The sequence below is a fragment of the Equus quagga genome, chromosome 20 (assembly GCF_021613505.1).
Source record: "Equus quagga isolate Etosha38 chromosome 20, UCLA_HA_Equagga_1.0, whole genome shotgun sequence".
In the NCBI taxonomy this organism is placed as follows: Eukaryota; Metazoa; Chordata; class Mammalia; order Perissodactyla; family Equidae; genus Equus; species Equus quagga.
The window spans coordinates 36402078-36415762 of record NC_060286.1 but is presented as its reverse complement, the minus strand read 5'-3'; the positions used below and the strand labels follow the sequence as shown (position 1 = coordinate 36415762).

Genomic DNA, 13685 nt, shown 5'->3' with positions numbered 1-13685 from the left:
CCGGCTCCGCGGCGCCCTCGCCGGGTGCGTGCCGCTCGCCCGCCCGCCCGCCGCTCTCCGCGCCCGGCCCCGGCGCCCCGGGCCTCCCGCCCGCTTCATGGCTGCGCACGAATGGGACTGGTTCCAGCGCGAGGAGCTCATCGGACAGATCAGCGACATCCGAGTCCAGAACCTGCAAGGTAACGTGCCTCAGCCTCCCCGGGAGGCGCGCCGGCTCGATCGGGGTCGCCCCGGGAGCCCGGGGGCCGCTCCCACGCCTGGCGACTCCGACTCGCACCGCCCTGCCCCGTCCTGCCCCCGCTCTTGTCACTTATGCTGGGGGTAGAGGGGGAGACACCCGCCCCCAAACCCCAGCATTGCCGCCCGGGCCAGATTGCCCAGGGGGTGGGGCGGCACACATGTGTGTGTGTGTTTGGGGCGGGGGGGGGGGTCCTATGTTCCTTGTGGGGACGTCACGACTCCCCCTCCAGCCACAGCTGCGAGTTTGGAGAAGTTTGTACGTGGGCTCTTGGGGGCGGTGGCCCAGGTCGGGGAGGGGAGGAGAAAGTGCGACTCTGTGTGTGTGTGTGTGTGTGTGTGTGTGTGAGTTCGCACACTTCCTAAGTACCTCTGAGGGTAGGGGAATTGAATGGGGGGGCACTGCCTCAGAGGCTGGGCTGGGGAGAAGGGGGCTGGGGGCGCAGATCTGTGGGGTGAGGCGGGCACCCAGCCCAGGCGACCCCTTTCCTCGGGGGGCTGCCCTCCCCTGGCCGGAGGCTCGACTGGGGAGTGGGCGAGAGGCCCGCCCGCTGGGGCGCAGGACCCGGCGGGAGACGAGGTGAGAGAAACGGGTGGGCGGTGCGTCTGACAAGGGCTGGGGTGACTCCCGCCACAGATGAAGCGTATTCGTCTTTCCAAAGAGTTTATTCATCGTGGAAACTTAGAAAGCGCAAGAATATTGAGAGAGAAAAAGTCACGCACAGTCGCCCCCAACGCTCCCACCCACCCAAAGCTGGTGTTCCTGGAGCTGTGTTTCCAGCCTCTCTGTTTGCATTCGTGGGCTTTACAGGGCTGGACGGAGTTCCACTTCCGGCCCCCCTCCTGCAGGGACCCGGGCAGGGCAAGTTTCTTGAGTAGCTTCCCCTGCAGCCTGGTGTTTCTGGAGATTCCAAGATTGGGGGTGGCCCCGAGAGAGCTGGGACGCCTGGACGGAGGGTGGCGGGGCTGTGGGTGTCCCCTCAGCAGGAGTGGTGCCTTTACTGCTGGAGGGCAGGGAGCCCCAGCCAGCAGGGGGCAGTCTTGGGGGGTGGGGTGGCCGAGGAATCGAGTTTAAACATTACACCCGATAGAATGTTTCCTGGGAGCCCACGTGGGTCTGCTCCACCCCCAGGCTGGGCAGGGACAGCGTAGGTGGAGGTGACCTGAAATGGGGGGAGGGGTAGCTGAGTGCAGTGGACACTGGAAACTGAGTTTGCTCGGGCCTCCCTCATCTCTTCTGGCTGTAATTTGTGTAAAAGAGAAGAGGATTGAGCTGGATATGTTGAAAATGATCCCTTTTGTTAATAAGCCTCGCGCCTGGATCCTGTTGCCGGAGAACTGACATCCTATTTGGGAGTGGGGGTCTCTTTTGCTGAGATGGCGTCTGGTTTGGGCTGTCACAGTGTGTGTGTGTGCATGTCTTAGACAACCAGTGGGTGTTTAATAAACACATGGTAACCGATGCTTGGTGCACCAATTTTCTACATTCCTCTAGGATGAGCTCCCAAGGGGGACTGACTTTGGTGAAGGAGGGCTCAGCAATGTGGGCAGTTAGTTACACCCAGAACTGTGAGAGAAGGCCTCACCAAAGGGGGACAGTTGGAGATGGGTTCTGAAGGTTAGGTAGGAATTCATTGAGTGGATTCCTCTCTCTCTCAGCTCCCAGTGAACTGTCCTTACTTTTAGGCAATGCCAGTTACAATTTGACCATCAGTGGGCTTTGCTGTTTAAAAAAATAAACTTTTAAATTTATATATGACTTTATATTTATATTTATATATATAAATTTATGTTTATAAATATTAAAAATTTTATGTATTTATAAACATTATATTTATATATATGATTGTATATATGTGTATAAAATGTGCGTAATTTTAAGTGCAAGCCTAACAAGTTTTTACGTTGAAACTTGAACGTAAACCCCCATAGAACCCCACCGAGATCAAGGTGAGAAGGTTTCTAGTACCCTGGATGGGTGCCTTGTCTCCCTTCCCAGTCAGTCACAGCCCCCTGAGATAACTACTATTCTGATCCTTATTACTATAGTTTTGCCTCTAAAATTTCATATAACATTGAATTGTACGGTATGTATTCTTTCTAACTGGCGTTTTTTCCTCTGTATTATGTTGGGGCGATTCATCCATGTTCTTACCTGTCTCAGTAGTTCCTGTTTTTTTAGTCTTCATTAAAACGACTTTATTGAGGTATAATTTACATATCATAAAATCCACCTGTTATAAGTTTACAATTCAATAATTTTTAGTAAATCTACAGAGCTGTGCACACATCGCAACAATCCAGTTTGGAGAGCATCGTCATTGCCTGGCAGAGATCCCTAGGGCCCAGCGTGTGCATCCGTGTCAGCTCTCAGCCCTGGACCCAGGCACCGCATCATTCCTTGTGATGGCTGAGGACTGTTCCATCGTGTGGACGTACCGCAGTTTGTTGGTCTGACCATCGGTGAGGGACATTTGGGTTGTTTGCAGTTTGGGGCTATTGTGAACAAATGGAGCTCTTAGTCTGGGGGGACACCAGCCCTGTGGGATTGCTGCTCTGCCCCGCGTCGCTGAGAAGAGGCTGCGGAAATCTGTCTTGTTTCTTCATTTTTCCCGGGCATCCCTGTATCTTGACTGGATGCTTAACAGACGTTTTCTCTTCTTGTCTCTGTGGTACTCAGGAAGTCCCAACCAAGGGGCCAAGTCCAGAGGGCACCCCTTGCTGTGCTTAGAGCATCTGCCCAAACCAGCTGGTGGGTGCCCAGCCCTGGATGTGTCTGGATGACCAGATAGTGGGCTGCCGGCGGGGCCCCCGTTCTTCTGAACACCGTGTGGATGGCACTCAGGGGGCAGGAGGAGTCCAGGCAGAAGGGCTGTGTTTTAGGCCGTGTGTTTCTGTAGAGCACAGGCAGTCACACTTGTTGTGGTGATAGGTGCAGTGGGATTTCAGGAATCTGTAATCATCGTAGGGACTGAGGAGGGTTCCCGGCTTCCAGCTGTGGGCGGCAGCTGCGTCTTGGTCAGCCATCCTGGTTCTTTTCAGAAAGCTTTGACTCTCGTGGTCCTGGGACCTGGGGCTTCCAGGGTCGGTCCCGAGGACGCTGCATGTCAGGGAAGGATGGTCCAGTAATACATTTCTATCTTTACTTCTTTCTGTATATCTCTCTGTTTAAATTAACTTGGAGAAATGTTGGCCTCCGCTCACTTGCTCATCTGAAGCCTTTGTCTACGGCCCCGACTGTGGAATTCTGGAATCCTTGCAGCTATGACTGTGGTGTCACCAGGCCATCCCCCACGGAACGTTGGAATGAAGACTTCCTGGCCTGTCTGGGCAGAAAGTGTGACCCCTTCCAGGAGGCCTGTCACACACCTTGCTGTACCTGACCTGTGGGCAGGTGAGGTCCTCGTTGATATGTGCGCTTCGATGGCTCAAGATGTTTGTAAATGCAGGACTCTCCGGCAGAGCGTGGATGTCCCTCTGGTCAGAGACTGACTGTGCCCCTTCACAGTGTCCCTTGCGCGGAAATGGGGGTGGCCCAAGCTGTTGACCTTTTCAGAGAGGAGAAACGGAATTGCAGGATGTTGGCAGCCTTCGCCTGGTGGCCCCCACTTCCTCGGAGACGCGTTGGGTAGAAGTGAGGTTAGAGGCAGTTGGGTAACAGGTCTGTACCTTCGTTCTCTGCCAGGCCGTGGGCAGCAACGCTCTGGCTCCTGTCTGATGACAAGGCCACTTTGGCTGCCGCCTCTTTCTCCTTGACTTGGCCTCGGAGTCCAGCTGAGTGCCCTGTGTTCTGGGGCCAGTTGACTATGGGTCAAAGGGGACTGTTGGGCCAGGAGTTTGAAGACAGTCCCATTCTTGTAGGAAGCCTCCATCAACCCCAAAATTCACAGCCCCTCTCTGTCAGTTGTAGCAAACATGTGCCAGGCCCATAGCATCGTGCAGACACCAGGGACTGCAAAGCTGGTTCTCGTCCCTGCCTCTAAGGAGTGTGAAGCCATCGTGGGCACCCAGCCAGACTGGGCTCGAATTTTCTGCTTCTAGCAGCGCAGACCTCAGTTCGGTTTGGGGCTGTCTCCTGTTGCTCTGGTGCCCGGCGGGTCTGGTGCTGGGATCCCTGACCTCATTGTTCTGGAGCAGCTTGGCTAGGGCGCAGCACTCAGAGTTGGAGGTGGACGGCGTGGGGGGGGGCTGGGCAGACGTAAGACTGTTCCCACTGCTGCTCTGGGGGAGCCGGGTGGGGTGTCCACCGCTGCCAGCTGGGCTCTGCTCCCTGAGCCTCATCCCCATCCCCTCTTCAGTGCCTCCCTCGGTGCGAATTTGTTGGGAAGAGTACTGCCCAGGGCTAGCAACAGGAGCTGCGATCTGAGGCAATTGGATTGAATGCCAAACAGAGGTGGTGACAGTTAACCTGACTGAGAGTAGCCTGCATGCAAGGCATGGCACCAACTGCTCCCATTAGTGTTTTCACAAGCCTTTGAGGTAGGGGCTCCTTTCAGAAGTGACGGTGAAATGACTCCTCAAGGTCACTCGAGGACTTGATACTTGCAGGTGGAGCTGAGATTTGAACCCAGGTCAGACTAAGCCCACGCATCCTCTTGCACTCGCTCTATGAGTCAGGTGTGATGGTCACACATCAAGGAGCTGGTGGCTTCATGGCTGGGAGCTGGGAAGGCCTGTCAGGGGAGGGGCTGGTGGATTAGGACCTTGTGTGCTGAGCAGAAGCTTGACCATGCACTCTACATTGCATACAGCTTGGGGTAACCTGAAGGCAAGCTCAGGGGCAGGTAGTTCCCGTGAGGTTAGGAAGATCGGCCCTTGTCGTGTTGTCCGTGTCCTCCTTTCATTCCACTGGCTCAGGCCCAGGCCAGGCTCTCCTCATGCTTGCCCGAAGTGACCTCTTTATGGCTCTGGGCCTTGTGTCACCTCCTCCCATCTACCCGCCACCCAGCCACCCAAAGCACGTCCCTGCTAATCCCTTCATTGCATCTCTGTGGCCAGCCTGTGGGCTTAGGGCAGCTCCTTGGTCCACCCCAGGGTGAACAGCATCATTGTCCAGGGATGCTGTGATGTGAACAAGGTGGGGCTGCACCGCTTAGAAGATCAAGTCCAAGCCCCTTAGCCTGGCGTACGAGGCCCCCTGTGCTCTGGTTTGGGATGCCACACCCGCCTCTTCTGCAGCAACTCCCCACCCTCCCTGCCCCCGGTTCTCATCCCCATCCCGCTGGACCCCCTCTGGGTACAGCAGTGGGACCAGGGACATTGCTGTGGTCAAAGTTAATCACCGCCCAGAGAAGAGAAGGAGCCGAGGAGGAATCTTTCCTGCTTCCGCCTCCCCCGGCTCTTGGAGGGCATGGCAACTGCACAGGAGGTTTCTCTATAAAAAACAAAAAAGCCGAATGCAGAGGTTTCACGTCCTCCAGGAACTTTCTGCCTGTTAGTGCCCTGGCCTGGGGCTGTGTGCTTAGTTCTAAAGTGTGAATCAGCATGGAGAACATTCCTACAGGCCCCCAGCTGGAGTCAAGCCACAGGCTGTGAGTTAATTCTAGATTTTGCCCTCAAAAGGCTGTGTTCCAGCCCGAGCTCCGTTCCTAACTCGGGGTGTGGGTTCTTCTTGAGGGGCCCCTCCAGGTGGAGCATACTGTGCAGCTGGGGAAGCCACAGCCAGGACTGGGCAGCTGAAGGCCTGCGTCTGGGACCTGGCTTTGTTGCTGACTCGCTGTGGCATCCTGGGAAATCTCTTCCCCTGGCTGTGCCTCAGTTTCCTCATCTGCAAAACGAGAGGGTTGGATTGTCAGGGGCTCAAATGGAGCAGCGCTGGCTGCCTTCCTGGATCCTTTTCACTGTCAGGGCCTGGAGGCTCACTCCCGCTGAAGGTCCCCCTAGGAAAGGTTTCAGCTCCTAAGCTTTGTTATAGACGTGCATGTCTGCAAATGGTGTGCAGTCGTGGTTTGTTCTTGGCTGATCGGTTGTCGTTTCTATGAAAAGCCCAGTGAAGGTCTGGAACACCTGCTCTGAACGAGCTGGGCAGAGCTGGAGGTGCCCAGGGAGGTGCCACGGTCACGGCAAACTAGGGCTTCCTGCCTTCAACCATGCACATTTGTACCAAGGAACGAGAGTGTTCCGGGCCAGGCACCATCGCCTAAACGGTTTGTCAGGAGCGGGAGGGAGGCCCTCGGTCCAGTTGGCAGCAGACCCAGAAGAGGTTTCGCCACAGAATCCTTTGTGAGCGGCCGTGGCTGGTGGTTGGCCTTGCCTCCATTGGAGCAGCCCTCCACCGTGTAGTCGGGCGGGCAGGCGAAACTTCTGATCAGGTCCAGGGCTCTTGGGAGGCAGCCCTTTGCCGAAGAGGCCCACATTACATTAACTGCCCCCCTGACCTGTGGAACACTCTGGCATTGAATTTCGGACTGGAACAGCTGAGGCCCTGGGCAGAGTCCTCCTGCCCGACCAGCTGTGGGTCTCGCCTGCCCTGCTTCAGAGGGGCAGAGAGAAAAATAAAGTAATTGTCTCTCTGGTGGTTGAACCATTAAAAGTGAACTCCCTGTTCCCATAGAAACCTTTCCTTATTCCCGGCCCCCTTCCCCGCACCTCTTTTTTTTTTTTTTAACAGCGGTAGATTGTGTCAGTCTCAGAGGGAATTAGAGGCAGCTTCAGAAATCATAAGTGTGGCTTTAAAGACTCTTTGGGGGCTTATTTTCCTCACTGGTCTGTCTCCTTTTCTCTTGTTAATTTTTTTTTTTTTTTTATCAGAGTAGGGATGGCAGACTACAGGCCACATCCGGCCCCCTGCCTGTTCTTGTGAATAAAGTTTTATTGGAACGCAGCCGTGGCCATTCGTTTGCACATGCCCATGGCTGCTTTTGCAATTTAATGGTAATCGAGTTGTAGTGACAGAGGAGTACCCACAGAACCAAAAATAGTTACTGCCTGGCCCGTTCGGAATGTGGGAATCCAGGGAGCCTCCTGTAAGGGTGGCAGGGACCTCATTTTCTAAACCCAGACTCAGGGCACATGACAAGTAGGAGATGCTTATGGTGACAACAGCAGGGAAAGCTTGTTGTATGGACGTGTCACGGCCCAGCCTTGTTTTCAGAGGGCTGACGCATGCCTGGGTGGGCTCTGGGCCTGCTTTAGAAATGGATGTACCCACTTGAAGCCTGGTTGGTGCAGTCAAGGAGCTGTTACTGTGTCCTCCCGAAAGGCTGGGAGCTGGGATGGAGGGATGAATGGGTCACTCCAGGAGACCGCAGCACACAGAGGTCACCCGCATTGTGAGGCTGAGAGAAGCGTGTTAGGACTGAGGGTGCTCAAGGGGGGTGCTGCAGGAGCATGGGGGCAGGGGAGGCCCAGTCCAGCCTCAAGGGTGGGAGGATGGCGGGGGGAGTGGGGAAAAATCTGTGATGTGACCGCAGAGGCAGGCGGTGTGCAACCAGGGAGTAGGGGAGTGCGCGGTGGTGGGTGAGGTGTGGGCCCCTCGGTAGGAGTAGGGGGCAGTGCAGGGGGGTGGGCCAGAGGGCCCGTGCCATTGACATTCACCTTTTATTCTTGCCCTTCTTGAGCCCTGTGATCCACTGCTTCTTGGAGATTTTAGACCAAAGCCCCTGAGGACGAAGAAAAGCCAGGGCCATTTGGGGAATTTGCAGAAGCCCCAGGGTCATTTTGGTGTCAACCAGCAGGACCTTCAGCTCCGGCAGACCTGGGGGTCTGATTGGAGGGACCTATAGGACTCTGGTGACATCACACCCCACTCCTGCCTCCCTCTCCTGGGGGGCTCTCCATGCAGCCAGGAGCCTTTGCGATATTTATATTCCTCTCCTCTTTCAAACTATTTTTAATCCTCTATGGTATGACATACTTAAAAAGTAGCGTTCTGAGGCCTTCTCATCGGGAACTGGGGCGGGGGGTGGCGAGGGCACGAGATGACCTGCCAATTTGGTGGTGCACTTACTTAACCCTCTTGCGGTATCCTCCACCCACCCCTCCCTCACCTCCCGCCTCCCGAGTCCTTGCCTGCTTTTGGGAACATCCTGCTCTCAGTTGCCAGGACCACTGTTTTTGTGCCTCTCAGTGCCTCCAATCCTGCTTCAGCCCTGCAACCCCGAGATCTTTCTCTTGCCACGTCCACCATCTGCCAAGACACCTCTTTGCCCTCAGGAAGAAGCCCCACTGTGTGCTCTGGCCCCCTCACTCCTCCTGTCCTTCCTGGAATGGACCAGACCCAGCTGCACCCAGATGCCTTCCTATTTCCCCAGAGGCCACGCCCTTTCTTGTCCCTGCACCTGTCTGCACGGCACCTCCTGCAGAGAGTGACGGTGACTGCGCCCACAGCAGCCTCCCTGAACCTCGCCCACCTGGGTGGAATTCACGGCCACCGCCTCGTGACTCCCTGCGGCTCACCCTGAATAGGTCCACGAGAGGAGAGTGTTTCTCTTTGGCCCACCAGCCTCTAACACGGAGTAGGTCTTCAGAACGGCCCCCCAAAGATGCCCACATCCTACCCCCAGAACCTGGGAATATGTTACCTTACTTGGTAAAAAGGACTTTGCAGATGCGGTTAAGAGAAGGATCTTGAGATGGGGAGAGGATCCTGGATTATCCAGGTGAGTCCCGTTCATCACAAGCATCCTGTAAGAACAAGGCAGGGAGGCCCGAGAGAGAGGAGAGATGTGATGATGGAAGCAGAGGTCGCTGATGCCGTTGCGGGAAGGGGCCGTGAGCTGAGGACTGCAGGCAGCCATTAAAACCTGGGAAAGAGAAGGAAATGGATGTTCCCTTGGAATCTCCAGAAGGAGCACAGTTCTGCTGACTTTGATTTTTAACCTGTCAGACTCCTTTTGGACTTCTGACCTCCAGAAATGTGAGATAAATTTGTGTCGTTTTAAACCACTAAGAACGTGGTGATTTGTCACAGCCGCAACAAGAAACTGTTAGAGGAATGGAGAAGTGGCTTTCGAGCCTGCTCCTCTTCCCTGGGAGAGACACAGCGGGGAGACAGTTGCATGCTGGGAGTACCCTTTACGTTTCCATGGTAGTTTGACGGACAGCTAGGATGGTGGCATCGAGGCTGAGTTGGGAGTGCAGAGGCCTGGGCTCTGGTCACAGGGCTGCCGTCACTAGGCTATGGAACCCGAGGGAGCTGCCTGACAAAGGACAGGAGAGCATGATCTGAGGGCACTGGGATACTACCCAGGAGTCCAGATGCAGTGATGGGTGATCTGAGATACGTGCAGGGCTGTGAATAACCAGGGAGTGAGGTCGCAGGGCCCTGTCTGTGCTCCGTGGCTCTGCACAAGGAGGGTGATGTCATAGTGGCCTCTAGGTGCATACACTGTTGTGTGGATCCGGAGATTCAGCGTGCTCTGGCAGCAGTAACATCTCCGTTCTCATCCTTGTGTTCTTTGAGAGTTGAGATACATGAACTCCGGAAATGTTTTCACCCGGAGCAGTCAAATCCTGGGTGTTTTGGATAAACGGTCTTCTACTTGATGCGAAATGTCAAAGTCTGTTTAGAAAACAAGAGAACATCATTAGGGTACTGACTTATAGGCAGTTCCCGACTTTTGTTTACGTTACATCAAAAGTTAAAAGTCCGAGGCTAGACCTTTAAGTTGTGAGGAATCTAAATTCCCAGAGAATGAAAGCAAAGTCCTAATCATGCCTCACTGTTTAAGCATGGTCGGATAACACCGTTCTGTACTTCTGTCATTTCATCCATTGTTATAAACTTCCCCTCTCTTGCTAGTTGAAGGTCAACCTGTAACCTTCATTGCTCTGGTTCCAGCATCTCCATGGTATTCAGTTTATGAGACCAATAGTGATCACTGATAATGATACTTTCACTTTTTTTCTGTTTTAACTTATTTTTATAAAGCAAGGATGAAATGCAATCAAGTGTTCTAGTAATTTCCCGAACATGCGGTCAGTGAAGATGGCAGTGTGGCTGAAAAGGCTCCCTCTGCTGCAGCTCGTCGTCTTCATTGTCAGGCTGACTTAGCAGGGACCTGACTTGAGTGACAGAAGATCACTTGGGGTATTGTTGTTGTTAAATGTATAATACAGAGTACAGATTGTGTAAAAATCTTCTTAATTGTTTATAGGGCATTGATATCATGAATATGAGGAGGGTGGGGGGTGGGGAGATGACCACCATGCTGGGCACTGTGACACGTCTTCCAGATAACCCCTGTGATGGGCGTTATTATCTATCCCCCCAAAACCAAGGCTCGCACAGGTGTTATCAGTGCCAAGCTACTGAGCTGATAAGTGGTAGAATCAGGAATCAGAACTAAGTCTGAGGGGCCGGCCCGGTGGCGCATCGGTTAAGTTTGCGTGTTCTGCTTCTCTGCGGCCCGGGGTTTGCTGGTTTGGATCCCGGGTGTGGACATGGCACGGCTTGGCAAAAGCCATGCTGTGGTAGGCGTCCCACATATAAAGTAGAGGAAGATGGGCACGGATGTTAGCTCAGGGCCAATCTTCCTCAGCAAAAAGAGGAGGATTGGCAGTAGTTAGCTCAGGGCTAATCTTCCTCAAAAAAAAAGAACTAAGTCTGAGAAGGTGGAGTAAGTTGCAGGAGGAGGTGGTAGGCGGGGGGGCCGAGGCGACTTGGACTTGGGGGAGGGCGAGAGAGCACTAGATGGAGGCCCAGCTGCTGTGGAGAGGGAAGCTGCCTTGGAACCCAGCAGGAAAGCTGGAGCAGGCCAAGGGGTGTGGGCCAGAAGTCAGCCAGCCGTGGGTACTGAGCCTTATCAGCGTGAAGTCAGTAACTCGGCTGATTCTGTTTGTAGTCATGTCCACACCGGGTTCCTCACACCGTCACTAAATAAAGGCTGAATTCCTAACCGATGATTCCTGACCCGTCATTCCCAGGGGTAGATCTGAGAAGAGTGGGGATAAGGGTCCCATTCTAAGAGGCTGACAAGATGAAAGCCCTGTACCTTGGAATTATGGCAGAAGTGACTGGAGGCAGCCATGGGAAACCGTCCTGTCCTCTTCATCCCTGGTTCTGTCTTAGTGATGGCAGGTTACGAAACACGGTCATCCCCATGAGGTCATTTAATTCTCCTGTAGCCCTCTGAGGCTGACGTTGTATCCCCACTCTACAGATGCAGGCACTGAGGCCGGGGGGAGTTCAGCCACTTCCCCCGTCCTCCAGCCAGTGGGCAGCACAGCTGAGGTTGCATTCTGCACCCTGGTATCCGAGACTTGCCCTGGCCCCCCGGACCCGCCAGCACTTACTGGAGGCCATTCTGTGCAAGGTGCTCACTGTCCCTTCATGCACACAGGGGATTGTGTGCCGCTCTCCCCCACAGAGCCGGTCTGGCCTTTGAGCTTGACTGATGGAAAACAAAACAAAATGTGATACCTTCCAAATCAAAGCCTCGGAGGCGGGGTGTTGACAGGCCTGGGTGATGGCATGTTGAGTTCCCAGAAGTGCTGTGGGCAAGTGCTGAGCAGTGATCTGATGGCTTACCTGTTGGGGATGAGCGGGACGGGGTGCCCTGATGCCATGGGACCTGTGATGGGCTAGCAGGGCAGGAGGCCAGGAGTCAGACCGGTGTTACCCTTGATAGATTGCCCCTGCCTGGGGTGGGCCCTGCTGCACTTGGATTTGTTATTAGTGATGGTTTGTTTCCTGTCAGTAGACCACAGGCCGCATCGGGTGGGGCACTCCGGCTGTCCCATCCACCACTGTGTCCCCCCCAGCGCCTAGCCTCCTGTCGCAGGCTCAGTGTGTGCCCAGTTCATGTTTGCTGAACATTTGAATGTGGACTCAAAGGGAAAGCATAGGTGCTGGGATCTGGCAGAAGTGAGCTTTTAGTTTTAGCATCTCTTTAGGGTTAACTAATGTCTCTGAGCCTGACAGTGTCTTTTTGGTAAAAGGAGGGACAATCCCGCCTTCTCTCGGTTGTTAGAACCTTCGGTGAGGTCACCTGTCTCATCAACGTCTGACTCCCCTTCCATTGCCTTTTCTAAGTCACACATAGTTACAGTTCCCCAAGGTTTATATGCAAAACAGTGCTTCTCCCTTATTGTCCCTTTTCCCAGAGGCGGTTGCTTGCAGACTTTCTTAGCTGATGATTTTGGTATTTTCCAAAATAATGTATGCATTGCTTCATCTTGATTTTTTGGTCCTAGGCTCCGATTTCTTGCTGTGGAAGGTAAGGATGTGGGTCTCCTCTTCCTTTAACCTCAGATCTTTCTTGTCCCCTCAGCTTCCTGATATGTTTTCATCATCATTTTGGTAAGACCAGTAATTGGGGTTTACGCTATTACTATCGGTCTGTGCTGTTCAACTTCGTCATGTCGGAAATTGTGATCACTTTTCCTTTCCTGCTCTGCTTTCTGTTTTCCTTGGAAATAGAAATTGTCTGTTGTTGGCGGGTGTGCTTATTAATTCCTCCCTAACCTCTCTGTAGTGGTCTATGAGCCCCTGAAGTTGTGTGGATGCAGCAGGTATGTGCTCTCGGTTTCCTCCTCTGGAGCACGGTGAGGTCTTCTGACCTGTCCAGTCTGGACTCGTTGCCCTCCGCACTTGGGGCCTGGCTGTCACCTGGGCCCTCTGTCACCATCGCCTGTGGTCCTCCTTGCCTCTCTCCTGGGCCAGATCTCCCATTTCCTGTCTTCCTCCTTATGGCTGAATCCTTTGAATTTAGGAGCACACCCTTCTTGAGAAAGTGCCTGGGTGGTGAATTTTCTGAGAACTTTCATGGGAAAATGAACTTCGTCTCCTCTAGTGCTTGATCGCTAGACGAGCTAGGGCTCAAAGTCAAGGTTGGAGATCCGTGAGAGTCTTGAAGGCCTTGCTCCATTGTCTTCCAGCTTCCAGGGTTGTGGTTGAGAAGTGGGAGGCCATTCCCGATCCTCTGCGTGGCCTGGTTTGTTGTGTCTGGAAGCTCACAGGATCCTCTCTCTGTCCCCAGTGCCCTGAGACTTCAGGATGACCCGTGCTGGTGCTGGTCTCTTTCATCCATTGTACTGAGCACTGAATGAGACCTTTCCATCTGGAGCTGTGTCCTTTGGTTCTGAGCAGTTTTCTTGGATTATTCCATCATGACTTCTCCTCCTTGGTTTTCTCTGATCTTCTAGAACTCCCTTTGTTTGGATATTGGGCCTCCTGGACTAATCCTCTAATTTCCTTATCTTTCTTCCTTCTATTTTCCATCCCTTTGGCTTTTTGCTCAACTTCCTGGAAGATTTCATCAATTTTATATTCTGTATTTTAATCTGCCACATTTTTAATTTGCAAGAGCTCTCTCTTGTCCTTTAGAGAAGTCCGGTCTGGTGTCAGGGCTGCAGCATCTTCTCCTACACACCGAGGAGATTCCTGACAGACAGGGCCGGCCGGGCCGTGCTTTGAAAGCCGGTGATGCAGAGCATGGAGCCGGGTGCCTGGTTTAAATCTCAGCTCTGACATTTACTTGCTCTGTGACTTTGGGCAAGTCGCTTAA

At 53.7% G+C, this 13685-nt stretch overlaps 1 protein-coding gene across 8 annotated transcripts in view; it reads left to right on the top strand.

The window, feature by feature from the left end:
- The first annotated feature begins 36 nt into the window (after positions 1 to 36).
- Positions 37 to 13685, top strand: part of CLMN (calmin) — a 123492-nt gene continuing 109843 nt past the window's right edge. For 7 of the 8 annotated variants that reach the window (XM_046647367.1, XM_046647365.1, XM_046647368.1 and 4 more), the window contains exon 1: positions 37 to 179. In XM_046647367.1, the coding sequence (XP_046503323.1) occupies positions 98 to 179 (82 nt within the window). In that variant the 5' untranslated portion in view covers positions 37 to 97. Of the gene's footprint in view, positions 180 to 2503; positions 2701 to 13685 lie in introns of all 8 variants that reach the window. The other variant, XM_046647370.1, reaches the window with a different exon arrangement.